This window comes from Anomaloglossus baeobatrachus, chromosome 10, assembly GCF_048569485.1.
Source record: "Anomaloglossus baeobatrachus isolate aAnoBae1 chromosome 10, aAnoBae1.hap1, whole genome shotgun sequence".
NCBI lineage: Eukaryota > Metazoa > Chordata > Amphibia > Anura > Aromobatidae > Anomaloglossus > Anomaloglossus baeobatrachus.
This window is the reverse complement of record NC_134362.1, coordinates 43,898,063-43,926,051: the sequence shown is the minus strand read 5'-3', so window position 1 is coordinate 43,926,051 and position 27,989 is coordinate 43,898,063. Positions and strand designations below refer to the sequence as shown.

Here is a 27,989-nt window from a genome sequence, read left to right as displayed (position 1 = left end):
GCACTTGTGGGCCCCTCGGCTCATGTAGATCCCCCTGCTCCCCCTGAGCAGGCTGCAGGGACAGAGTCACCGGCCTTGGCCTCTTTTGCTGAGAAACTCTCTCAGTCACTTTCTCAATCCATTGCACAGTCTATGGACAAATGGTCATCTAAGCTCCTTGAGGCATTGCAGTCCAGACCGGGCCCTTCACAGGCTCCGGCCCCTGTTAGCTTGTCTCCTCCAAACCCTTCTCGGTCCGCGCCGCAGCGCGCTCCAAGGTTAGCCCCTAGGTCCCAGGCGGAGGACTCCTGCCCGGACCGCAGTCCCAGACCGGCTAAGCGGCCTCGCTGGGACTCTTCCCCGGCCTCCTCACGCTGCTCTGGATCCCAGCTTGAGGACTCTCAGGAAGACGAGGCGGACGTGGGAGCTCAGGGCTCTGACCCTGACTTCGCCCTTAACCTTGATACACCTGAGGGGGACGCATTAGTTAATGATCTTATCTCGTCCATCAACCAGGTGTTGGATCTCTCACCCCCGCCTCCTCCTGTAGAAGCGTCGGCTTCTCAGCAGGAGAAACACCAATTTCGTTTCCCCAAACGTACGCGCAATACGTTTTTTGATCACTCTAACTTCAGGGACGCTGTCCAGAAGCCCAGAGCGGTCCCGGAGAAGCGCTTTGCTAAACGGCACACTGACACGCGTTATCCCTTTCCACCTGAAGTCGTTAAGGGCTGGGCACACTCTCCCACGGTGGATCCTCCAGTCTCTAGATTGGCTGCTAGGTCCGTTGTGTCTGTTGCCGATGGCTCATCCCTGAAGGATGCCACTGACAGACAGATAGAGCTCTTGGTGAAGTCTATCTATGAGGCCACGGGCGCGTCTTTCGCCCCGGCCTTTGCGGCTGTGTGGGCTCTCCAAGCTTGTCTGACTGAGATTAATGCTGTCACAAGGAATTCTGCTCCGCATGTTTCTTCCTTGACCTCTCAGGCATCAGCTTTTTCGTCCTACGCCATGAACGCAGTCCTCGACTCCACTAGCCGTACGGCTGTAGCATCTGCTAACTCCGTGGCAGTCCGCAGGGCCATGTGGCTGCGCGAATGGAAAGCAGACTCTGCTTCCAAAAGGTTCTTAACTAGTTTGCCTTTTTCTGGCGACCGTTTATTTGGCGAACGATTGGATGAGATTATTAAGGAATCCTCGGGTAAGGACTCCTCCTTACCCCAATCCAAACCTAAGAGACCTCAGCAGAGAAAAATCCAATCGAGGTTTCGGTCCTTTCGTCCCTCCGCCAAGCCCCAATCCTCTTCGTCCAACCGGCCGGAGAAAGGCCAGAGGAACTCCTATGCGTGGCGGTCCAAGTCACGCCCCCAAAAGGCCGCAGGAGGCACTGCCTCCAAGACGGCCTCCTCATGACTCTCGGCCTCATCTAGCCACATCCTCGGTCGGTGGCAGGCTCTCCCGCTTTGGCGACGCCTGGTGGCCACATGTTCAAGACCGATGGGTGAGAGACATTTTGTCTCATGGTTACAGGATAGAGTTCAGCTCCCGACCTACGGCTCGTTTCTTCAGAACCTCCCCACCCCCCGCACAGGCCGACGCACTTTTTCAGGCAGTGGACGCTCTAAAGATCGAAGGAGTTGTGATTCCCGTTCCCCTTCAGGAACGTGGTCGCGGATTTTACTCCAACTTGTTCGTGGTGCCAAAAAAGGACGGGTCATTCCGTCCCGTTCTGGACCTCAAGTTACTCAACAGACATGTGAGAACCAGACGGTTTCGGATGGAATCTCTCCGCTCGGTCATCGCCTCGATGTCACAAGGAGACTTCCTAGCATCGATCGACATCAAGGATGCTTATCTCCATGTGCCGATCGCACCCGAACATCAACGTTTCCTGCGTTTCGCCATCGGGGACGAACACCTCCAGTTCGTGGCATTGCCTTTCGGCCTGGCGACAGCCCCACGGGTTTTCACCAAAGTCATGGCATCCGTCGTGGCGGTCCTGCACTCTCAGGGCCACTCGGTGATCCCCTACTTAGACGATCTCCTAGTCAGGGCCCCTTCTCGGTTGGCGTGTCAACAAAGCCTTACCGTCACTCTGGCGACTCTCCAGCAGTTTGGGTGGATCATCAATTTTCCGAAATCCAAGTTGACACCGACCCAATCACTGACTTACCTCGGGATGGAGTTTCATACCCAGCCAGCGTTAGTCAAGCTACCGCGGGACAAACAGCTTTCTCTGCAGGCGGGGGTGCAATCCCTTCTTCGGAGTCAGTCACACCCCTTAAGGCTCCTCATGCACTTCCTGGGGAAGATGGTTGCAGCTATGGAGGCAGTGCCGTTCGCGCAATTCCATCTACGACCACTCCAATGGGACATTCTTCGCAAATGGGACAAGAGTGTGGCTTCCCTCGACAAGGACATCTCTCTTTCCCTTGCAACCAAAACATCACTTCAGTGGTGGCTCCTACCCACGTCTCTGTCTCGGGGAAAATCCTTTCTACTTCCAACCTGGGCCGTGGTCACCACGGACGCGAGCCTGTCAGGTTGGGGAGCGGTTTTTCTCCACCACAGGGCTCAAGGAACCTGGACTCCGATAGAATCGTCCCTTCAGATCAATCTCCTGGAGATAAGGGCAGTATATCTAGCCCTATTGGCTTTCCATCGGTGGCTGGAGGGCAGGCAGATCCGAATTCAGTCGGACAACGCCACTGCCGTCGCCTACATCAACCACCAAGGCGGCACTCGCAGTCGTCAAGCCTTCCAGGAAGTCCGGCGGATTCTGCAGTGGGTGGAAGCCACAGGCTCCACCATCTCCGCAGTTCACATCCCGGGCGTAGAAAACTGGGAAGCAGATTTTCTCAGTCGTCAGGGCATGGACGCGGGGGAATGGTCTCTACACCCAGACGTGTTTCGAGAGATCTGTCGCCGCTGGGGAACGCCGGATGTCGATCTCATGGCGTCGCGACACAACAACAAGGTCCCGGCCTTCATGGCACGGTCTCAGGATCACAGAGCTCTGGCAGCGGACGCTTTAGTCCAGGATTGGTCGCAGTTTCGACTGCCTTATGTGTTTCCCCCTCTGGCGATGCTGCCCAGGGTACTTCGCAAGATCAGGTCCGACTGCCGTCGCGCCATTCTCGTCGCTCCAGACTGGCCGAGGCGGTCGTGGTATCCGGATCTGTGGCATCTCACGGTGGGTCAACCGTGGGCACTTCCAGACCGCCCAGACTTGCTGTCACAAGGCCCGTTTTTCCATCTGAATTCTGTGGCCCTCAACCTGACTGTGTGGCCATTGAGTACTGTCTCCTACCGTCTTCAGGGTTATCTCAGGATGTCATTGCCACCATGAGACAAGCCAGGAAGCCAACGTCCGCCAAGATCTATTACAGGTCTTGGCAAATCTTCCTATCCTGGTGCGCGGATAACGGTTTTCCTCCATGGCCGTTTGCCTTACCCACATTCCTTTCATTCCTACAATCTGGAATGGACAAGGGTTTGTCCCTCGGCTCTCTCAAGGGCCAAGTATCGGCGCTCTCCGTGTTTTTTCAAAAGCGTCTAGCCAGGCTTCCGCAGGTCCGCACGTTCCTGCAGGGGGTCTGCCACATGGTCCCACCTTACAAACGTCCGTTGGAACCTTGGGATCTTAACAGGGTTCTGACGGCTCTTCAAAAGCCGCCTTTTGAGCCGCTGCGGGATATCTCTCTCTCCTGTCTTTCGCAGAAGGTGGCCTTCCTGGTGGCAGTCACATCACTTCGGAGAGTGTCTGAGCTTGCAGCGCTGTCATGCAAAGCCCCCTTCCTGGTTTTCCACCAGGATAAGGTGGTTCTGCGTCCTGTCCCGGAATTTCTCCCTAAGGTGGTATCCCCTTTTCATCTAAATCAGGATATCTCCTTGCCTTCCTTTTGCCCTAATCCAATTCACCAGTGTGAAAAGGATTTGCACTCTTTGGATCTAGTGAGAGCACTCCGGTTCTACGTGTCTCGCACGGCGCCCCTGCGCCGTTCAGATGCGCTCTTTGCACCGGGCTACGGCTCAGCAGGTGTGTCAGGCAGCTACGTGGTCTAGTCTGCACACTTTCACGAAGCACTATCAAGTGCATGCCTATGCTTCCGGCAGACGCCAGTCTAGGTAGGCGAGTCCTTCAGGCGGCGGTTGCCCACCTGTAAGAGGGGGCCGTTTTCGGCTCTTTTTATTGAGGTATTCTTTTACCCACCCAGGGACTGCTCTTGGACGTCCCAATTGTCTGGGTCTCCCAATGGAGCGACAAAGAAAAAGGGAATTTTGTTTACTTACCGTAAATTGCTTTTCTTTGTCGCTCCTAATTGGGAGACCCAGACAATTGGGTGTATAGCTACTGCCTCCGGAGGCCACACAAAGTATTACACTTAAAAGTGTAAGGCCCCTCCCCTTCTGGCTATACACCCCCCCGTGGGATCACGGGCTCCTCAGTTTTCATGCTTTGTGCGAAGGAGGCACACATACATGCATAGCTCCACTGTTTAGTCAGCAGCAGCTGCTGACTATGTCGGATGGAAGAAAAGAGGGCCCATACTAGGGCCCCCAGCATGCTCCCTTCTCACCCCACTCTTTGTCGGCGGTGTTTGTTAAGGTTGAGGTACCCATTGCGGGTACGGAGGCTGGAGCCCACATGCTGCATCCTTCCCCATCCCCCTTCGGGCTCTGGGTGAAGTGGGATTTTACCGGTCTCCAGGCACTGAGACCGAGCTCCATCCACAGCCCCTGGAGACTCTGCTGGATATGGAGCTGAGTATCGTCAGGGACAGGCCCTGCTACGTCAAGGTACTCTGTGTCCCCGTTTATATCGCGCCCACACCGCAGCATTGCTGGGTGTGTTAGTGCGCCGGGGACAACAGCGCTGCGCGCTGGTGCCATTCCTATCTACAGCTCTGCTGAGAGGGGACATGTCTTTGAAACTGCCGCGCCGGCCGCTGTTGTCAGTTTTTTCGCTGCGGCGCGGCTGGGACTTGTGGTGCGCCGGGGACTTCCGCGCTGGCCGTGCATATATGACGGCCGCGCTTATTACTCGAGTCCCCGGCTTTTTGCGGCCTAGTTTCGTTTCGTTCCCGCCCCCAGGCCTGCCAGTCAGGGGAAGGGTGGGACGATGTACAGAACGTCAGCGCAGAGGGCTGGAGTCTGCTTTGCATACTCCAGCCCTCACACTGGGCACAGTGGGACGCCAGTTTCCCGCACTTTGTTTGAGGCACGCCCACGGTCCGCCCCTCTTCACAGGACGCCGGCAGCCATTCCTGTGTGCAGTCTGAGCTGGAGAGAGGAGACTGGGAGACCCAGACACGGGATTCTGGTGCCCACACACCCGCTTTTTAGCGGGCGGTAAGCTGCCCTCAAGGGCTGACCCCCACTGGTGCCGAAGTGTATATTTGTATTTTATGCTTGCAGCTATACATTGCACTGTACGGTCGCGGTGATTCTCTCCTATATACCCTCCTAGATTACTCAGAGGATACAACAGCATGTCGACCGCAAAAAGCAAAGGTGCCAAGGCACAGGCTTTCTATGCTGCTTGTACCGCATGTGGGGCTGTTCTACCGGCAGGTTCCACTGATCCCCACTGTGTGCAGTGCTCGGCCCCTGTGGCACTTGCTCGGCCGGGGCCTCTGCTGGAGGTGACCCAGGCAGAACCTCCTGTGAATACTGTCCAGGTGACAGGGACGGAGTTTGCAGTTTTTGCTGACAGGTTGTCTGTGACTATGACTAAAATTCTTGAAACATTGCAGTCTAGACCAGTAACTGAGGCCATGGGCACTGTTAACTCATTGCTCCCTGGTCCCCCTCAGTTGGAACAGCTCCGGGATCCGGGGGTGTCTCTTGCATCCCAGGGTGATGGCTCTGACACGGACGACAGTCCCAGACAGCCTAAACGAGCTCGCTATGAGCGGCCCTCGACTTCATCTCACTGGTCAGGGTCCCAGCAGGGCTCTCTGTATGATGAGGCGGAGGTAGCTGATCAGGATTCTGATCCTGAGACCGCTCTCAATTTGGATACACCTGATGGGGACGCAATAGTGAATGATCTTATAGCGTCCATCAATAAAATGTTGGACATTTCTCCCCCTGCTCCTCTTGTGGAGGAGACAGCTTCACAGCAGGAGAAATTCCATTTCAGGTATCCCAAGCGTAAATTAAGTGTATTTCTGGACCACTCTGACTTTAGAGAAGCAATCCAGAAGCACCACGCTTATCCGGATAAGCGTTTTTCCAAAAGGCTTAAGGATACACGTTATCCTTTTCCCCCTGACGTGGTCAAGGGCTGGACCCAGTGTCCCAAAGTGGATCCTCCAATCTCCAGGCTTGCAGCCAGATCCTTAGTTGCAGTGGAAGATGGGGCGGCACTTAAAGATGCCACTGACAGACAGATGGAGCTCTGGTTGAAGTCCATCTATGAGGCTATCGGCGCGTCGTTTGCTCCAGCATTCGCAGCCGTATGGGCACTCCAAGCTATTTCAGCTGGTCTTACACAGATTGACACGGTCACACGTACATCTGCTCCGCAGGTGGCACCCTTAACCTCTCAAATGTCTGCATTTGCGTCTTACGCGATTAATGCTGTCCTAGACTCTACGAGCCGTACGGCAGTGGCGTCCGCCAACTCCGTGGTTTTACGCAGAGCCTTGTGGTTAAGAGAATGGAAGGCAGATTCTGCTTCCAAAAAGTGTTTAACCAGTTTGCCTTTTTCTCGTGACCGACTGTTCGGTGAGCGCTTGGATGAAATCATTAAACACTCCAAGGGTAAAGATTCATCCTTACCTCAGCCCAGACAAAACAAACCCCAACAGAGGAGAGGACAGTCGGGGTTTCGGTCCTTTCGAGGCTCAGGCAGGTCCCAATTCTCCTCGTCCAAAAGGACTCAAAAGGATCAGAGGAGCTCAGATTCTTGGCGGACTCAGTCACGCCCAAAAAAGACAGCCGGAAGACCCGCTACCAAGGCGGCTTCCTCATGACTTTCGGCCTCCTCTCTCCGCATCCTCGGTCGGTGGCAGGCTCTCCCGCTTTGGCGACATTTGGCTGCCACAGGTCACAGACCGTTGGGTGAGAGACATTCTGTCTCACGGGTACAGGATAGAGTTCAGCTCTCGTCCTCCAACTCGCTTCTTCAGAACTTCTCCACCTCCCGACCGAGTCGATGCTCTGCTGCTAGCGGTGTCCACTCTAAAAGCGGAAGGAGTGGTGACCCCCGTCCCTCTGCAGGAACAGGGTCACGGTTTTTACTCCAACTTGTTTGTGGTGCCAAAAAAGGACGGGTCATTCCGTCCCGTTCTGGATCTAAAACTGCTCAACAAGCACGTAAAAACCAGGAGGTTCCGAATGGAATCCCTTCGCTCCGTCATCGCCTCAATGTCTCAAGGAGATTTCCTAGCATCTATAGACATCAAGGATGCTTATCTCCACGTGCCGATTGCTCCAGAGCACCAGCGTTTTCTACGCTTCGTTATAGGAGACGAACACCTTCAGTTCGTAGCTCTGCCTTTCGGGCTGGCGACAGCCCCACGTGTCTTCACCAAGGTTATGGCAGCAGTAGTAGCAGTCCTGCACTCGCAAGGTCACTCTGTGATCCCGTATTTGGACGATCTACTTGTCAAGGCACCCTCTCAAGAGGCATGCCAACACAGCCTGAACGTTGCGCTGGAGACTCTCCAGAGTTTCGGGTGGATCATCAACTTTTCAAAGTCAAATCTAACCCCGACCCAATCGCTAACATATCTTGGCATGGAGTTTCATACTCTTCCAGCGATAGTGAAGCTTCCGCTGGACAAACAGCGTTCACTACAGACAAGGGTGCAATCTCTCCTTCAAGGCCAGTCACACCCCTTGAGACGCCTCATGCACTTCCTAGGGAAGATGGTAGCAGCAATGGAGGCGGTCCCTTTCGCGCAGTTTCATCTCCGTCCACTACAATGGGACATTCTCCGCCAATGGGACGGGAAGTCGACGTCCCTCGACAGAGACGTCTTCCTTTCTCAGGCGGCCAAGGAATCTCTTCGGTGGTGGCTTCTTCCCACCGCTTTGTCGAAAGGAAAGTCATTTCTACCACCATCCTGGGAGGTAGTCACGACAGACGCGAGTCTATCGGGGTGGGGAGCAGTGTTTCTCCAACACAGGGCTCAAGGGACGTGGACTCAGGAAGAGTCCACCCTTCAGATCAATGTTCTGGAAATCAGAGCAGTGTATCTTGCCCTACAAGCCTTCCAGCAGTGGCTGGAAGGCAAGCAGATCCGAATTCAGTCGGACAACTCCACAGCGGTAGCGTACATCAACCACCAAGGTGGAACACGCAGTCGGCAAGCCTTCCAGGAAGTCCGGCGGATTCTGACGTGGGTGGAAGACACAGCATCCACCATATCCGCAGTTCACATCCCAGGCGTAGAAAACTGGGAAGCAGACTTCCTCAGTCGCCAGGGTATGGACCCAGGGGAATGGTCCCTTCACCCGGACGTGTTTCAGGAGATCTGTTGCCGCTGGGGGATGCCGGACGTCGACCTGATGGCGTCACGGCACAACAACAAGGTCCCGGCTTTCATGGCACGGTCTCACGATCACCGAGCTCTGGCGGCAGACACCTTAGTTCAAGATTGGTCACAGTTCCGGCTACCTTATGTGTTCCCACCTCTGGCATTGTTACCCAGAGTGCTGCGCAAGATCAGGGCCGACTGCCGCCGCGCCATCCTCGTCGCTCCAGACTGGCCGAGGAGATCGTGGTACCCAGATCTGTGGCACCTCACGGTGGGCCAACCATGGGCACTACCAGAACGACCAGACTTGCTGTCTCAAGGGCCGTTTTTCCATCTGAATTCTGCGGCCCTGAACCTGACTGTGTGGCCATTGAGTCCTGGATCCTAGCGTCTTCAGGATTATCTCGAAGAGTTATTGCCACCATGAGACAGGCTAGAAAACCATCCTCCGCCAAGATCTACCATAGGACGTGGAAGATATTCTTATCTTGGTGCGCTGCTCAGGGAGTTTCTCCCTGGCCTTTTGCATTGCCTACTTTTCTTTCCTTCCTGCAATCCGGGTTGGAAAAAGGTTTGTCGCTCAGCTCCCTTAAAGGACAAGTCTCAGCGCTATCTGTATTTTTTCAGAAACGCCTAGCACGACTTACTCAGGTACGCACGTTCCTGCAAGGAGTTTGTCATATCGTCCCTCCTTACAAGCGGCCGTTAGAGCCCTGGGATCTGAACAAGGTTCTAATTGCTCTCCAGAAGCCGCCTTTCGAGCCTATGAAGGATGTTTCCCTTTCTCGTCTTTCACAGAAAGTGGCCTTTCTAGTACCGGTCACGTCTCTTCGGAGAGTGTCCGAGCTAGCGGCGCTGTCATGCAAATCTCCCTTCCTGGTGTTTCACCAGGACAAGGTGGTTCTACGTCCGATTCCTGAGTTTCTCCCTAAGGTGGTATCCCCCTTTCATCTCAATCAGGATGTCACATTACCTTCCTTGTGTCCTCATCCAGTCCATCAATTTGAGAAAAGTTTGCATTTGTTGGATCTGGTCAGAGCACTCAGGATCTACATTTCCCGCACGGCGCCCTTTCGCCGCTCGGATGCACTCTTTGTCCTTGTCGCTGGTCAGCGTAAAGGGTCGCAAGCTTCCAAATCCACCCTGGCTCGGTGGATCAAGGAACCAATTTTTGAAACCTACCGTTCTGCGGGGCTTCCGGTTCCTTCAGGGCTGAAGGCCCATTCTACCAGAGCCGTGGGTGCGTCCTGGGCATTACGGCACCAGGCTACGGCTCAGCAGGTGTGCCAGGCGGCTACCTGGTCGAGTCTGCACACCTTTACCAAGCATTATCAGGTGCATACCTACGCTTCGGCGGACGCCAGCCTAGGTAGACAAGTCCTTCAGGCGGCGGTTGCCCACCTGTAGGACAGGGCCGTTTGACGGCCCTATCACGAGGTATTCTTTTACCCACCCAGGGACTGCTTTTGGACGTCCCAATTGTCTGGGTCTCCCAATTAGGAACGACAAAGAAGAAGGGAATTTTGTTTACTTACCGTAAATTCCTTTTCTTCTAGCTCCAATTGGGAGACCCAGCACCCGCCCTGTTTTCTTAGGGATTTTTGATTTTTTCGGGTACACATGTTGTTCATGTTGTATTTGTCTTTTAACCTGTTATTGGCTTTCCTCCTTCTTGCTTTTGCACTAAAACTGAGGAGCCCGTGATCCCACGGGGGGTGTATAGCCAGAAGGGGAGGGGCCTTACACTTTTAAGTGTAATACTTTGTGTGGCCTCCGGAGGCAGTAGCTATACACCCAATTGTCTGGGTCTCCCAATTGGAGCTGGAAGAAAAGGAATTTACGGTAAGTAAACAAAATTCCCTTCTTCTTCTAGCTCCTATTGGGAGACCCAGCACCCGCCCCTGTGCCCTTTGGGCTGGTTGTTTTTTGTGTACACATGTTGTTGATGTTGAATTGTTCTTTTGGTTCATGGTCTTCAGTTCTCCGAACATCCTTCGGATTGAATTTACCCTAGCCCAATTTATAAGTTTTCTCCTTCCTGCTTTTGCACCAAAACTGAGGAGCCCGTGGTCCACGGGAGGGTGTATAGGGAGAGAGGAAGGATTACACTTTTTAAAGTGTAATACTTTGTGTGGCCTCCAGAGGCAGAAGCTATACACCCAATTGTCTGGGTCTCCCAATAGGAGCTAGAAGAAAAGGAATTTACGGTAAGTAAACAAAATTCCCTTTATTTTGTAGGAAAATGTATTTTTTATCTTCACGAGTCAATGTTATAAAATTCTGTGAAACGCCTCGGGGTTCAAAGTGCATGCCACACCTCTAAATATATTCATTGAGGGGTCTAATTTCCAATATGGGGTCACGTGTGGGTGGTTTCCACTGTTTAAGCACCTCAGGGGGTCTCCAAACACGACATATTTCAGCTAATTTTACTCTCCAAAAGTCAAATGGCTCTCCTTCCTTTCCGAGCCCTGCCGCGCGCCCAAACAGTAGTGTTCCCCCACATATGGGGTATCTTTGTACTCAGGAGAAATTATCCAACAAATTGTATAGTACATTTTTTCCTTATACCCTTATAAAATGCTATTTCTTCGGCGCTCTATTGGGAGACCCAGACGATTGGGTGTATAGCTACTGCCTCCGGAGGCCACACAAAGCATTACACTAAAAAGTGTAAGGCCCCTCCCCTTCTGGCTATACACCCCCCGTGGGAACACGGGATGCTCAGTTTTCAAGCTTTGTGTGCGAAGGAGGTCATACATCCACGCATAGCTCCACTGTTTGTAGTCAGCAGCAGCTGCTGACTATATCGGATGGAAGAAAAGAGGGCCCATATAGGGCCCCCAGCATGCTCCCTTCTCACCCGCGGTGGTGCTTGTAAGGTTGAGGTACCTATTGCTGGTACAGAGGCTGGAGCCCACATGCTGTTGTCCTTCCACATCCCCTCGTAGGGCTCTGTGGAAGTGGGATCTTGCCGGCCTCCAAGCCCTGAGGCCGGGCTCCATCCACAGACCCAGAGAACCTGCTGGATTCGGAGCATGAGTACAGTCAGGGACATGGCCCTGCATCATTCAGGTACTCGGTGTCCCCGGCAGGCACGGACACACTCAGGACTTGCTGAGTGTTGTAGTGCGCCGGGGACAGTAGCGCTGTGCGCCGGGGTTAGGTCACTGCAGCTTTGCTGAGTGACGATACATGGTGGGAACTACTGCGCCGACCGCTCCTGGAGCGGCGGCGCAGCTGCGACCTGTAGTGCGCCGGGGACTTCGCGCCGACCGCGCTTTTACGGCGGCGGCGCTTCTAACTTCAGTCCCCGGCTTCTGCGGCCTAGCGCCGTTTCGTTCCCGCCCCCACCCTGTCAATCAGGGTAGGGGAGAGACGCTGTTCAATAGGCAGCGCCGAGGGCTGGAGCCTTATTTGCATGCTCCAGCCCTCTCACTAGGCACAGGGGAACGCAGACTTCCCGCTCTTTGTCGGTGCACGCCCAGGGCCCGCCCCCTCCCCTTCACAGAACGCCGGCAGCCATTACACATGCAGTCTGGCTGGGGAAAGGCAGCAGGCTCTGGGAGACCCAGACTGGAGGGATTTCGGCGACCACACACCCGCTCTTAAGCGGGCGGTAAGCAGCGCTTCAGTGCTGGCCCCATAGTGCCTCAGTGTTATATTTGGGTACTTTTTTCTTGGTACCATATATATATATAAATATATTTATATAGTTGCACTGTAAGGTCGCTTCTTGGCTGGACACCCTGTTTTGCTCTGAGGAGACAGCAACATGTCATCCGCAAAACGCAAGGGTGCCAAGGCACAGGCTGTGTACACTGCTTGTACTACATGTGGGGCTGATCTACCGGCAGGTTCCAATGATTCCCATTGTGTGCAATGTTCAGTCCCAGTGGCACTTCGTCAGCCAGAGCCTATGGTGGTAGTTGCCCAGGCAGAGCCGCCTGTGAATCCTGCCCCGGTGACAGGGACAGACTTTGCAGTTTTTGCTGATAAGATGTCTGTGACTATGTCAAAAATCCTTGAGGCTTTGCAGTCCAGGCCAGTTATGCAGGCCATGGACACTGATATGCCTTTGCTCCCAGGTCCCCCTCAGTTGGAACTAATCCGTACTTCAAGGGAGTCCCAGGCATCACAGGCTGAAATCTCTGACTCAGATGACAGCCCCAGGCACCCTAAGCGAGCTCGCTGGGAAAGACCCTCGACGTCATCACACTGCTCAGGGTCTCAGCGAGGAGAGTCTCTCTGTGATGAGTCTGAGGACGGTGATCAGGATTCTAACCCTGAAACCCCTCTCAATCTGGATGCCCCTGATGGTGACGCCATGGTTAATGACCTTATATCGGCCATCAATAGACTGTTGGATATTTCTCCCCCAGCTCCTTCAGCAGAGGAGGCAGCTGCACAGCAGGAGACGTTCCGTTTCCTATATCCCAAGACGCTCATCCAGACAAGCGTTTCTCTAAACGTTCTAAGGATACCCGTTATCCTTTTCCCCCTGACGTGGCCAAACGCTGGACCCACTGTCCAAAGGTGGATCCACCAATTTCCAAGCTTGCGGCTAGATCCATAGTCGCAGTAGAGGATGGCGCTTCACTTAAAGATGCCAACGACAGACAGATGGACCTTTGGTTGAAATCTGTCTATGAAGCTATCGGCGCGTCGTTTGCTCCAGCATTCGCGGCCGTGTGGGCACTCCAAGCTATTTCAGCTGGTTTAGCACAGGTGGGTGCTATCATACATCCAGCAGTGCCGCAGGTGGCGTCCCTAACTTCGCAAATGTCTGCGTTTGCAACCTATGCTATCAATGCTGTCCTGGAGTCTACAAGCCGTACCTCTATGGCGTCCGCCAACTCTGTGGTTTTGCGCAGAGCCTTGTGGTTAAAGGACTGGAAAGCAGATGCTGGTTCCAAAAAATGCTTAACCAGCTTGCCATTATCTAGAGACAGACTGTTTGGTGAGCCATTGGCTGAAATCATTAAACAGTCCAAGGGTAAGGACTCTTCCTTACCACAGTCCAGATCAAACAAACCACAGCAGAAAAGGTGGCAGTCGAGGTTTCGGTCCTTTCGAGGTTCGGGCAAGGCCCAATTCTCCTCTTCCAAAGGGACTCAGAAGGAACGCAGGACCTCAGATTCCTGGCGGACTCACTCACGCCCCAGGAAACCAAATGGAGGAACCGCCTCCAAAGCGGCAACCTCATGACTTTCAGCCTCCTCCCTCCGCATCCTCGGTCGGTGGCAGGCTCTCCCGCTTTTGCGACATTTGGCTGTCACAGGTCAAGGACCGGTGGGTAACAGACATTTTGTCTCGCGGGTACAGAATCGAGTTCAGCTCTCGGCCTCCACCTCGGTTCTTCAGAACCTCCCCACACCCCGACCGAGCAGATGCCCTGCTGCAGGCGGTGGACTCTCTAAGAGCAGAAAGAGTAGTGATCCCGGTCCCCCCTCAGGAACGAGGGCAAGGATTTTACTCCCATCTCTTTGTGGTTCCAAAAAAGGACGGCTCCTTCCGTCCTGTTCTGGACCTAAAACTGCTCAACAAGCAGGTGAACGCAAGGCGGTTCCGGATGGAATCCCTCCGCTCCGTCATTGCCTCAATGTCTCGAGGAGACTTCCTTGCCTCAATAGACATCAAAGATGCCTATCTCCACGTGCCAATTGCTACGGAGCACCAACGTTTTCTACGTTTTGTAATAGGAGACGACCATCTTCAGTTCGTAGCTCTGCCATTCGGTCTGGCGACAGCCCCAAGGGTTTTCACCAAGGTCATGGCGGCAGTGGTAGCGGTCTTGCACTCTCAGGGACACTCGGTGATCCCTTACCTGGACGATCTACTTGTCAAGGCACCCTCTCTCGAGGCATGCCAACTCAGCCTGAATATTACGCTGGATACTCTCCAGACTTTCGGGTGGATCATCAATTTTGCCAAGTCAAATCTGTCACCGACCCAATCACTAACGTATCTTGGCATGGAGTTTCATACTCTATCAGCTATAGTGAAGCTTCCGCTGAACAAGCAGCGTTCACTACAGACAGGGGTGCAGTCTCTCCTTCAAGGACAGTCGCACTCCTTAAGGCGCCTCATGCACTTCCTAGGGAAGATGGTGGCAGCCATGGAGGCAGTTCCCTTTGCGCAGTTTCATCTGCGTCCACTTCAATGGGACATTCTCCGCCAATGGGACGGGAAGTCATCGTCCCTAGACAGGAAAGTCTCCCTTTCCCAGACGACCAAGGACTCTCTGCAATGGTGGCTTCTTCCCACCTCGTTGTCTCAGGGAAGATCCTTCCTGCCCCCATCCTGGGCAGTGGTCACGACAGATGCGAGTCTATCAGGCTGGGGAGCAGTTTTTCTCCACCACAAGGCTCAGGGGACGTGGACTCAGCAGGAGTCCACCCTTCAGATCAATGTTCTGGAACTCAGGGCAGTGTATCTTGCTCTCCTAGCTTTTCAGCAGTGGCTGGAAGGAAAGCAAATCCGAGTCCAGTCGGACAACTCCACAGCGGTGGCATACATCAACCACCAAGGAGGGACGCGCAGTCGGCAAGCCTTCCAGGAAGTCAGGCGGATTCTGACGTGGGTGGAGGACACAGCATCCACCATATCCGCGGTTCACATCCCAGGCGTAGAAAATTGGGAAGCGGACTTCCTCAGTCGCCAGGGTATGGACGCAGGGGAATGGTCCCTTCACCCGGAAGTGTTTCAGGAAATCTGTCGCCGCTGGGGGGTGCCGGACGTCGACCTAATGGCGTCTCGCCACAACAACAAGGTCACGGCATTCATAGCGCGGTCGCGCGATCAAAGAGCTCTGGCGGCAGACGCCTTAGTCCAAGATTGGTCGCAGTTCAGGCTCCCATATGTATTCCCGCCTCTGGCACTCTTGCCCAGAGTGTTACGCAAGATCAGAGCCGATTGCAGCCGCGCCATACTCGTCGCCCCAGATTGGCCGAGGAGATCGTGGTACCCGGATCTGTGGCATCTCACGGTCGGCCGACCGTGGTCACTCCCAGACCGGCCAGACTTACTGTCCCAAGGGCCGTTTTTCCATCGGAATTCTGCGGCCCTGAACCTGACTGTGTGGCCATTGAGTCCTGGATCCTAGCGTCTTCAGGATTATCCCAAGAAGTCGTTGCCACCATGAAACAGGCTAGGAAGTCCACCTCTGTTAAGATCTACCACAGAACGTGGGGAATTTTCTTATCCTGGTGCTCTGCACAAGGAGTATCCCCCTGGCCATTTGCATTGCCTACTTTTCTTTCCTTCCTGCAATCAGGGTTAGAAAAGGGCTTGTCGCTCGGCTCCCTTAAAGGGCAAGTCTCGGCACTATCCGTGTTTTTTCAGAGGCGTCTGGCACGCCTTTCTAAGGTGCGCACGTTCCTGCAGGGGGTTTGTCATATCGTGCCCCCGTACAAGCGGCCGTTAGATCCATGGGATCTGAACAGAGTACTAGTTGCTCTCCAGAAGCCGCCTTTCGAGCCTCTGAAAGATGTTTCCCTTTCTCGCCTGTCACAGAAAGTGGCCTTTCTGGTAGCGATCACGTCTCTTCGGAGAGTGTCTGAGCTAGCAGCTCTGTCATCCAAGGCTCCCTTCCTGGTGTTCCACCAGGACAAGGTAGTGTTGCGCCCCATTCAGGAGTTTCTCCCTAAGGTAGTATCCTCGTTTCATCTTAATCAGGATATCTCCTTACCTTCTTTTTGTCGTCATCCGGTTCACCGGTATGAAAAGGATTTACATTTGTTAGATCTGGTGAGAGCACTCAGAATCTACATTTCCCGCACGGCGCCACTGCGCCGTTCTGATGCACTCTTTGTCCTTGTCGCTGGTAAGCGCAAGGGGTCGCAGGCTTCTAAAGCCACCCTGGCTCGATGGATCAAAGAACCAATTCTGGAAGCCTACCGTTCTGCGGGGCTTCCGGTTCCTTCTGGGCTGAAAGCCCATTCAACCAGAGCTGTCGGTGCGTCCTGGGCATTACGACACCAGGCTACGGCTCAGCAAGTGTGCCAGGCAGCTACCTGGTCGAGCTTGCACACTTTCACCAAACATTATCAGGTGCATACCTATGCTTCGGCGGACGCCAGCCTAGGTAGAAGAGTCCTGCAGGCGGCAGTTGCCTCCCCATAGGGGAGAGCTGTCTTGCAGCTCTAATATGAGGTATTTCTTTACCCACCCAGGGACTGCTTTTGGACGTCCCAATCGTCTGGGTCTCCCAATAGAGCGCCGAAGAAGAAGGGAATTTTGTTACTTACCGTAAATTCCTTTTCTTCTAGCTCTTATTGGGAGACCCAGCACCCGCCCTGTTGTCCTTCGGGATTTTTGGTTTGTTTGCGGGTACACATGTTGTTCATGTTAAACGGTTTTCAGTTCTCCGATGTTATTCGGAGTTAATTTGTTTAAACCAGTTATTGGCTTTCCTCCTTCTTGCTTTAGCACTAAAACTGAGCATCCCGTGTTCCCACGGGGGATGTATAGCCAGAAGGGGAGGGGCCTTACACTTTTTAGTGTAATGCTTTGTGTGGCCTCCGGAGGCAGTAGCTATACACCCAATCGTCTGGGTCTCCCAATAAGAGCTAGAAGAAAAGGAATTTACGGTAAGTAACAAAATTCCCTTCATTTGAAGCTAAAGTAATATTTTTGTGGGGGAAAAAAAATGTCTTTTGTACATTTTGTTTGAAAAATTAGAAATTGCTGATAATCTTTTAGCTCTTTTAACTTCCTACCCCAAAAAATTATGTTTCAAAAATGGTGCTAATGTAAAGTAGACATGTGGGAGATGTTATGTATTAACTATTGTGTGTGTCGTAACTCTCTGGTTTAAGGGCATAAGAATTAAAAGTTTGAAAATGGCGATATTTTCACCAATAATTCTGAAACTTTCAGAAATGAACGTAAAAAGTTTTCAACCTAAATTTACCACGTACGTGACGTACTCACCAACAGTCTCTGAATAACTAGGGTCCATTGTTGCTTTTCAGAGTTATTAGCGCTTAAAGTGACGCTGGTCAGAATTGGAAAAATTGGCCAGTTCAGGAAGGTGAAAACAGGTTTGGGGGATGAAGGGGTGAAAAAATAAAAATACATATAGGGAAAAAATCTGATTTTAAACCATAGGTCTGTTTTTAACATTTCCTTTTAAAGGAACCTGTCACCAGATTTGGCGACTATAAGCTGCAGCCACTACCAGTGAACCCTTATATACAGAAGTCCAGAATACTGTATATAAGATCTCAGGCAGCTCTGTATAACGTAAAAAACACCTTTATTATACTCATCTAGGGGGCGGTCCGGTCCGATGGGTGTTGCTGCTCTCCGGTCCGGCGCCTCCTCTCTACGGCGTGGTCCTCCTTCGACACAGCCCAGTGTGGATGATGTGTCCTACGTCATCCACACAGGCCAGCATTGAGGTCCTGCGCAGGCGCGCTTTGATCTGCCCTGCTCAGGGCAGATCAAAGTATTGTAGTGCGCATGCGCGGGCAGTCTTTCACCTACCCTTGCGCCTGCGCATTACAGTACTTTGATCTGCCCTAAGTAGGACAAATCAAACTGTGCTTGCGCAGGATCGCAATGCCGACTGGTGTAGAAGACGTAGGACGTGTCTTACATACTGGGCTGAAAAGAAGGAAGACTGCGATAGCAGCAGAGAGGAGGCGCCGGACCGGAGCGCAGCGCCACCCATCGGACCAGACCGCCCTCCTAGGTGAGTATTATAAAAGTGTTCTTTACGTTTAACAGCGCAGCCTGGGCTCTTATATACAGTATTCTAGAAAGCTGTATATAAGAGCTAGGTGATGGTGGCAGTAGCTTATAGTCACCAAATCTGGTGACAGGTTCCCTTTAATGTGAAGTAATAGCCTTCTGTAATAAAGCTGTGCCAGATTCTTAAAAAAGATTGATTTTTTTTTTGTTTGCAGGGGATGATGTGGAGGTTTTGCGCTATGACAGCAATCCTTCCGGCCTGATACTGTCTGTTCTGCAGAGATTTTGCAATGATGAAGAGGAACTAGAGAATCAGATGCTGGAGCTGAGCTGTGCAGATGCCGTCTGCTGGGAAAAACATAGCAGCGGGTGAATTGTCAGAAGAGCAGGCGACATCCTGCAGGACTGTGCTGCGCAGGCTGCGCTGAGCAATGCTCTACACGATCACAGCATAGGCTGGGGACAGTCTGGATGCACTGGCACTATGCTTTCTACATTTGGAAAATCCAGCATCCGAGGCAGCCCGAAGAGCAGTACAATGTCACTAATAATCACAATCAATGGAGCAGAGTAATGGGTTAACGCCGATAAGAAACATCAAAATTAAACCTGATTTGATAAAATTTGATGTGTTTAATGTTTATTATTGTATTATATTATACTGTGATCAACCATAATGTAAAGAAAAAAATTCTGATAATGTATCGGCAAAGAAGGCCTGGAATCCTCAAGACTTCTGATGGTGTTTCTTGTGGTTCCTTTAGCCACAGCCAGTTCTCCTTTTTATCCGTTTCTTCCTCTTTTTATCAAGAACCACAACTATTTTTCTTATTTTTATATTTTGAAAGATTGGACTTTTACAGATGTAATGATGCTAAATAGGCTTATTCTGTTTTATTTTCGAAAAACAATGATTTGACTCTTAGGTTTTTTTACATTTTAATTTTTTTCTAATTTCTGATTGGTTGTTTTGACTAAAGCGGGCTTTACACACTGCGATATCGGTCCCCCCCCCATCTGTTGCGCAACACGGGCAAATCGCTGCCCGTGCCGCACAACATCGCCCAGACCCGTCACACATACTTACCTGCCTGGCGACGTCGCTGTGACCGGCGAACCGCCTCCTTTCTAAGGGGGCGGTCCGTGCGGCGTCACAGCGACGTCACTGAGCGGCCGCCCAATAGCAGCGGAGGGGCTGAGCTGAGCGGGACGTAACATCCCGCCCACCTCCTTCCTTCCGCATAGCGGCCGGGAGGCAGGTAAGGAGAGCTTCCTCGTTCCTGCGGTGTCACACGGAGCGATGTGTGCTGCCGCAGGAACGAGGAACAACCTCGTTACTGCTGCAGTAACGATTTTTGAGAATGGACCCCCATGTCACCGATGAGCGATTTTGCACGTTTTTGCAACAATGCAAAATCGCTCATCGGTGTCACACGCAACGGCATCGCTAATGCGGCCGGATGTGCGTCACCAATTCCGTGACCCCAACGAGTTCGCATTAGCGATGTCGCAGCATGTAAAGCCCCCTATAGAAACCATTATTTTTTTATTTATTTATTTTCTTTGCGTCCTTACAGGGGTTGCCCATTAAAGTTACCACTATTGATGAGTGAGCACTACCATGCTCGGGTGCTCGGTACTCATAACTTGTGATGAGTGAGCACTACAATGCTCAGGTGCTTGGTACTCATAACTAGTGATGAGCGGGCACTACCATGCTCGAGTGTTCAGTACTCGTAACTAGTGATGAGCGGGCACTACCATGCTCAGGTGCTCAGTACTCGTAACTAGTGATGAGCGGGCACTACCATGCTCGGGTGCTCTGTACTGGTAACTAGTGATGAGTGGGCACTACCATGCTCAGGTGCTCAGTACTGGTAACTAGTGATGAGTGAGCACTACCATGCTTGGGTGCTCGGTACTCGTAACTAGTGATGAGTGGGCGCTACCATGCTTGGGTGCTCAGTACTCGTAACTAGTGATGAGTGGGCACTACCATACTCAGCTGCTCTGTACTCGTAACTAGTGATGAGTGGGCACTACCATGGTCAGGTGCTCAGTACTCCTAACTAGTGATGAATGGGCACTACCATGCTCTATAGCATAATGAGCATTTGGACGCTCATACGGACGTAGCTCGTTTACCGAGTGTAATGGAAATCAATGGGGAACGTGAGCATTTTTCCTGAAAATCTTCCGTAAAAATGCTTGAGTTCCCTATTGACTTCCAGTATACTCAGTAAATGAGTCGTGCCCGTATGAGTGTCCAAATTCTCGTTACAAGTACCGAGCACCATAACATGGTAGTGCCCACTCATCAGTAGTTACCAATAGTGATGGGCGAACATGCTTGGTACTCAATCGAGCATTAGGGTGCTCGGGTACTCGTGGTGCTCCACTGAGTATCGAGGGTCCAGGGATGTCCCGTCCATGAAAAATCGACCACAACGCACAGGTGTGCTTCACTGCATGATGGGAGCAGGCACCCCAGTGAGAGCCAGTCGCAGTCTCTGATTGTTTTATCCCTCGGGAGAGCCAATGCTCTTGACATACTGTGACCAAAAAAAAAAAAAACCCTCGCCCTTTCTCCCACCAGAAATGTTCTCTTTATGGTTGGCTGTATGTGGGTGGTGACCCAAACTGCCCAATCATTGACCATTGCATAACGCTCGTCCAAGAATCTGACCAGTAATGAGCATTCGAGCATTTTAGTGCTCTTCCATCCCTAGTTACCACCTATCTATTGGATAACCTAAAAATTATGGGTCTGACCTCGGGGACCTGCATCATTGACTGGGAGAACAGAGCACGTTTATCCCCATTAGGATAGAGCTTCAGTGCGCATGCTCGACCATCACCCCATTCATTCCTCAAGGAGCGCTGAGCTCCTTTTTTTTTTTCTGGCAGCCCCATCGAGAATCATTGACTGGTGCTCTATTCTATTGGGCATAAAAGTGCCCTGTTCTGCCGTTCCAGGTGACCCCCCCCCGCTTCTCTGCGCATCCCAGCTTCTCTGTGCCCCTCCAACTTCTTTGCGCCGCCCCCAGCTGCTCTGCGGCCCCCAGCTGCTCTGCGGCCCCCAGCTTCTCTGCGCCCCCTCAGGTTCTCTGCGATCCCCCAGCTTCTCTGCGCCTTCCCAGCTTCTCAGGGCCTTTCAGCTTCTCTGTGCCCCTCCAAGTTCTCTGCGCCGCCCCCAGCTGCTCTGTGGCCCCCAGCTTCTCTGCGGCCTCTCAGGTTCCCTGCGATCCCCCAGATTCTCTGCACCCTCCCAGCTTATCTGTGTCCCTCCAGCTTCTCTGCGACCCTCCAGTTTCTCTGTGCCCCCCAGCTTCTCTGCGCCCTCCCAGCTTCTCTGTGCCTTCCCAGCTTCTCAGCGCTTTCCAGCTTCTCTGTGCCTCCCAGCTTCTCTGTGCCTTCCCAGCTTCTCAGCGCTTTCCAGCTTCTCTGTGCCTCCCAGGTTCTCAGCGCTTTCCAGCTTCTCTGCGACTCCCAGCTTCTCAGCACCCTCCCAGCTTCTCTGCGCCCTCCCAGCTTCTCTGGGCCCTCCCAGCTTCTCTGCGCCCTCCCAGCTTCTCTGTGCCTTCCCAGCTTCTCAGCGCTTTCCAGCTTCTCTGCGCCTCTCAGCTTCTCTGTGCCTTCCCAGGTTCTCAGCGCTTTCCAGCTTCTCAGCACCCTCCCAGCTTCTCAGCACCCTCCCAGCTTCTCTGCGCCCTCCCAGCTTCTCTGTGCCTTCCCAGCTTCTCTGTGCCTTCCCAGCTTCTCAGCACTTTCCAGCTTCTCTGCGCCTCCCAGCTTCTCAGCACCCTCCCAGCTTCTCTGCGCCCTCCCAGCTTCTTTGCACACCCCAGAGTTTCTCTGTGCCCCCTAGCTCCTCTGCAGCCCCAGCTTCTCTGTCCCCCCAGCTTCTCTGCCTCCCAGCTTCTCTGTGCCCCCTCAGATTCTCTGTGCCCCTCCAGCTTCTCTAAGCCCCCAGTTTCTCTGCACCCCTCAGTTTCTCTGTGCCCCCAGCTTCTCTGCGCCCTCCCAGCTTCTTTGCGTCCCCAGCTTCTCAGCGCCCTCCCAGCTTCTCTGCGCCACCCAGCTTCTACGCCATTCCAGCTTCTTGCGCTGCCCAGAGCTTATCTGTGCCCCCTAGCTCCTCTGCACCCCTCTGCGCCTCCCAGCCCCTCTGCGCCTCCCAGCCCCTCTGTGCCTCCCAGCCCCTCTGCGCCATCCAAGTTTCTCTGTGCCCCCTAGCTTCTCTCTGCCCCACAGCTTTTCTACGCCTTTTAGTTTCTCTGCCCTTCCCAGCTTCTCTGCGCCCTCCCAGCTTCTATGTGCCTTCCCAGCTTCTCAGCGCTTTCCAGCTTTTCTGTGCCTCCCAGCTTCTCTGTGCCTTCCCAGCTTCTCAGCGCTTTCCAGCTTCTCAGCGCTTTCCAGCTTCTCTGCGCCCTCCCAGCTTCTCTGCGCCTTCCCAGCTTCTCTGCGCCTCCCAGCTTCTCTGCGCCTCCCAGGTTCTCTGCGCCCTCCCAGCTTCTTTGCACACCCCAGAGCTTCCCTGTGCCCCCTAGCTCCTCTGCAGCACCAGCTTATGTGTCCCCCCAGCTTCTCTGCCTCCCAGCTTCTCTGCGCCCCCCCAGATTCTCTGTGCCCCTCCAGCTTCTCAGCACCCCTCCAGCTTCTCTAAGCCCCCAGTTTCTCTGCACCCCTCAGTTTCTCTGTGCCCCCATCTTCTCTGCGCCCTCCCAGCTTCTTTGAGCCCCCAGCTTCTCAGCGCCCTCCCAGCTTCTCTGCGCCCCCCAGCTTCTACGCCCTTCCAGCTTCTTTGCGCTCCCCAGAGCTTCTCTGTGCCCTCTAGCTCCTCTGCACCCCTGTCCGCCCCCAGCCTCTCTGCGCCTCCCAGCTTCTCTGCACCATCCAAGTTTCTCGGTGACCCCCAGTTTCTCTGTGACACCCCCAGCTTCTCTGTGCCCCCTAGCTTCTCTCTGCCCCACACGCCTTTTAGTTTCTCTGCGCCCTATTCCCCTATGACTGACAGGTCGCCTCTTATGTGTTAGACCTGTCTCTCGAAGGGATGTGGGTTGGGAGAGGCTTCCAAGGATCTGCCACATAGATCTACATAGTTGCAACTTGTAAATCTTTTCTATTGTCTGACGTGCGGCACATACAGAAAAGCTTCCACCTGTAGGATCAGGTGTCAGGATGGCCGAGCGGTCTAAGGCGCCAGACTCAAGATCGTATCTTCCCAGTGACTGGGTGTTCTGGTCTCCATATGGAGGCGTGGGTTCAAATCCCACTTCTGACACATTTTTTTTTTTGGGTGTATTTTGTTTTTAATATTAAAAAAAAATGTGTGTAAAATAGCACGTGAATATTGACTTCATTTTCATTATTTTTATCCTCTTACTACACTCTTGGGTGTAACTATAAGCCATGTTGTTAGACTTGGGCACTCCATAGTTTAGTTATAGTGTAGCTTTGCCTGTCAATGATTGCTAAAGGGATTGTCCAGAATCTTGAAAAAAAATGACACTAGAAGTATAAAAACGTTTTTTTCTTATTTTTTTTTTTTTAATACTATTTGTCACCTGCTATACCCCCTGCCACATCACCTCCGATGCTGCAGTGCTCCTGGCCGATCTACACTTTAGTACTGATCTCACGTACATGCAGTAGTTACTGGCTTGAGTAGTAAAATATTGCCAAAAATTAAACAAACACAAAAACCTGATTTAAACAAGTCATTTTCTAACACTTTTACTTTTAAAAAGTTAAAGGGAATCTGTCAGGTCCAATATGCCTCCATCCCTGGGTTTAGGCACAGTGCGCATGATCAGAAGTCCCGGCACTTCCGGTCATGCGTACTAGACCTCTCTGAAGCCAGGACACGTACATCCGGCTTCATTGTGAGCATGACCAGACGTCCAGGACTTCTGATCATGAGCACTGACCCTAAACCATGAGATGGAGGTGGTGACAACGTACACAGGTACGCGCGTCTGTGCCGATTGCTTACATTATACTCTAGACCAGAGTCGAGACAGTCCTAGGGTCGAATTGCTCATTATGAGTACTGACTATGGTGGTGCCCGCTCATCACTAGTTACGAGCACTGAGCACCCGAGCATGGTAGTGCCCACTCAAAACTAGTTACGAGTACCGAGCACCTGAGCATGGTAGTGCCCACTCACACTAGTTACGAGTACCGAGCACCCAAACATGGTAGTCTGTTAGTGTCCGCTCATCACTAGTTACAAGTACCGAGCACCCAAGCATGGTAGTGCACGTGTGTCGTCCAGGGCTATAGGGTACTCGATCCCGGGCAGTGTATTGCTGGGGTGATGTCACTTGGTGGCCGTTGCCCGGTTCCATGTCCCTGGGGACGCTTTTTAAAAGGGGTATATTTACAGGGGAGATTAAATGAAAGTTTATAATGTGACACCACTTGCGGGTTGTGGCTATGTAGATGGAGTCGCCGCTGCACAGTTTTCACTACTGGGGCTGGTGTTGGTGGCAGCCTGGATGTTAGGCCCTCCGCAAGCAGGGCCAGGCCCCAGACGGTAGGTGATGTGGATGGGTGTTGAAAGAAGATAGGCCACAAAAGAGGTTTGCAGTGTAAGTGGTTCCTTTACTCACAGTAAGCTGGAAACTGGTCACCCGAGGAAGGTTGGTCTTGACCGCTGGTCCCCTTAGTCCCAGTGCCGGTTTAGTGACCTGGCGGCTTCTTTCCCCTGCACCTGTCTTTGGTTGGTGGGTCCCTGTGGCTTGAAGCGTCTGGGGGTCCCCTTCTTGTAGTCTCTCAACGGTAGTCCGTATGACGATAGAATAAACCCTGTGCGGTCGGAGACTCTGGTCCTGTTCCCTGGTTCTCCCGTTGCTACTGAGTCCCGAACTTCAAGGTCAGTGAGGTCCTTGATGATCCCCCCACTGTGCAGATTTTTATCTGGTCTGCCTGGAGCATTTGCCTGACCTAGGATTCTGTTCCCCGTTGGTGCTATGAGTCCGGGAGCACTCTACCGTACTCCACCGGCAACTAACCGTTTGGGCCCTCAGGTCACTGTCACACTCCTGTCAGTGCTTCCACTCGCTCTCTGTCCGTCCGTCACTGACAACTCTCAACTACTGTCTCTATGACTGTCCACTGTCTGCCCCTCCAACCTGGTCATCTAGTGGACTGGATCAGCTCCACCTCTAAGTGGCCATCCATTAGGTCCAACCCTAGCCTGTTACCAGTCTACGGGGGGATTTGGAGGTAAAACTGGGATTAACTGGAAGGTTTTTGTTGATACCGACACTGGTCTTCTGGGTCCCTGGGGGTAGGCCCTGCATCCTGGTGGGGAATGCAGTACCTTGTATCTCGCTGATGGCTTCAGGGGCGCTACACTCGCTCATCACTAATTACAAGTACAGAGCACCCAAGCATGGAAGTGCTCGCTCATCATTAGTTACGAATATCGAGCCCCCGAGCATGGTAGTGCTCACTCATCACTAGTCACGAGTAGCAAGCACCCAAGCATGGTAGTGCCCGCTCATCACTAGTCACGAGAACTGAGCATGGTAGTGCTCGCTCATCACTACTGTAGTTACGAGTACCAAGCACCCAAGCATGGTAGTGCTCACTCATGACTAGTTACAAGTATCAAGCACCCGAGCATGGTAGTGCTAACTCATCACTAGTTACGAGTACCAAGCACCCGAGCATGGTAGTGCCCGCTCATCACTAGTTACGAGTACCGAGCACCCGAGCATTGTAGTGCTTCCTCATCACTACTAGTAACTAGAAATAAGTAAAGGTATTCACATGGCCACTGACCACCTCCGACCCCAGATTAGTAGACCCACACACAGCAACGTCATCTGTGGGTCACACCACAATGAGGATATTGCATCGAGTGCACAAAATAAAAGAGGTGCCATAGATTCCTGGTAAGAGGTGGTCAGTAGGGTTTGTATCCAGCTGCCATGGACCAACATGGCGGCTAAAACAAGGAACTGTGAACGAATTTGTTAGGCCATGTGCACGTTTGAGTATTTGGTGGGTTTTTTACCTCAGTAATTTTAGCCAAAACCAGGAGTGGGTGATAGATGCAGAAATGGTGCCCGTGGTTCATACTTTTCCTCTGATTGTTCCACTCCTGGTTTTGGCTATAAGTACTGAGGTAAAATACTGACCAAATATTCAGTGTGTGAACTTGGCCTAATAGGAACATATCACTAGGAATGGCCTGACCCCACAGAGCAGCCTATAGGCCTGCTGCTTATAAGAAGGGACCTCTACGTGAAGGTATCTCAGGGGCCATGGCTCTGGAGCAGGGTGTCTCATTATGCATGGGCACAGATGTCTGTCAGGTAATTGTGTGCAGACAGACAACACATTCAATATTCACACATTTTTAACCATATTTACAATTTTGTTTTGTAACGTCTAGGTCAATAAAGTTTTATGAAAGAAAAAAAAAAAGAGGGATATTTGTCCTGATGATCGTCCAATCAAAGTTTGCAGAGGGCGGGGACAATAATATTAGCGCTAGACGTGGCGGTTGCCCTGACAACAGTGAAGCGGCCTGAGGTGTGAACGGAGCTCTGTGCGGAGGGCGGCCGCTGCCATGTCGTCCTCATCCGACAGCGGCCGTGAGGGGTGAGACGTGTCCGTGCGTCATGGCGGCTCCCGAGACCGTCACGTAGTGGAGAATAAGGGGACCTGTAGGGAGGGGAATGGCCGTGGGGGCCTCTACTCTCTCTCCACACACTAGTGATGGAGCAGAGCGCACTAGATACCGGGAATGGCAGCATTAACCCCTTCCTTGCACCCAGAGGACCACTTAGGCCATTACTATTATTAACACCTTCACTGCTGCAAAACACCAGGAACAATTTGGGCTTTTAACCCCTTCCTAATTGAATGCTTTTTTAGTGTGTGGGGGGTGTCCCTTTTGATTTTTTTTATTTTCCACACTGAGCTGTAGAGTTTATTGATACGGATTTGTGATACATGCAATGTATTTGTATGTTGCTTATTTTTAGGTGGGCTTCATAGTGGGACCATAATCAGACCCCCAATTGGCACCCTGCAGTCACGTTGCATGGTAGAGAGGGGCAGGAGGGGTACTATTTATGCGCCCACAATGGCAGCCAAGCCATTTAATTGCCGCTAGTGGCATCTAAAGGGTTACACAACTATCTCTCACTGGTGCTGATGGTATAACACAGCCGGCATCTGCCCAGCACAGGCTCACCTGCTGAGCCCGCACCATACATACGCCCCCTGACTGTGACGGGCAGTTAAGATCAGTACTGGACGCAGCAATCATACTGGTCCTTTATGGAAAGGTTAACAGATTTTTGCTTCCCCAGCATGATATAGGGGCAGAAACTCTGATTCCAGGGATATGTCACTTACAGGGCTGCTTGCAGCAGTTTTGGTAAAATCACAGTTTTCTCTGCTGAAAAGCTACGGTAGGAGTTCTCTGAATGCTGAGTGCTGTATAACCCAGCTCACACCACAGATTGGCAGATATCTGTGTACACTGTGGGTAGGCAGAAAGCTGCCATCAGTGCTGGGGGCGGTGTTATACAGCGCTCATGAATTTGGAGGACTACATGGCAGGTCTAGTGAAAATCTTCTACTGATAAAACAGTGATTCTATGAAAAGTGCAGCACAGTAAGTGACACATCGCTGGAATCAGGATCTCTGCCCCTGCCTTATGCTGCTCGCAGATGAGATGGCAAAAACCTGGTGATAAAATTTTTTTTTTCCTGCTCAGCTACCAGGGTTTATCAGTCCTTATAAGAATGAGTGGTGCAGCCATTATAGGGACGGCAATGGTAGTAATGTACACAGGGTC

General features: G+C 52.4%; 2 protein-coding genes and 1 non-coding gene across 3 annotated transcripts in view; all 3 read left to right on the top strand.

The window, feature by feature from the left end:
• Positions 1 to 18,787, top strand: part of DPP3 (dipeptidyl peptidase 3) — a 94,262-nt gene extending 75,475 nt beyond the window's left edge. Inside the window, exon 18 of the mRNA XM_075325631.1 lies at positions 18,380 to 18,787. Within this exon, the coding sequence (XP_075181746.1) occupies positions 18,380 to 18,537 (158 nt within the window). The 3' untranslated portion in view covers positions 18,538 to 18,787. The remainder of the gene's footprint in view (positions 1 to 18,379) is intronic.
• Positions 18,788 to 23,339: 4,552 nt separating this feature from the next.
• On the top strand, positions 23,340 to 23,448 carry TRNAL-CAA (transfer RNA leucine (anticodon CAA)). The gene is made up of 2 exons: positions 23,340 to 23,377; positions 23,403 to 23,448. It is a non-coding gene; the product is annotated as a tRNA-Leu (tRNA).
• A 3,214-nt stretch (positions 23,449 to 26,662) lies between these two features.
• The window catches only part of BBS1 (Bardet-Biedl syndrome 1), a 121,847-nt gene continuing 120,520 nt past the window's right edge, over positions 26,663 to 27,989 (top strand). The window contains exon 1 of the mRNA XM_075325628.1: positions 26,663 to 26,781. Within this exon, the coding sequence (XP_075181743.1) occupies positions 26,750 to 26,781 (32 nt within the window). The 5' untranslated portion in view covers positions 26,663 to 26,749. The remainder of the gene's footprint in view (positions 26,782 to 27,989) is intronic.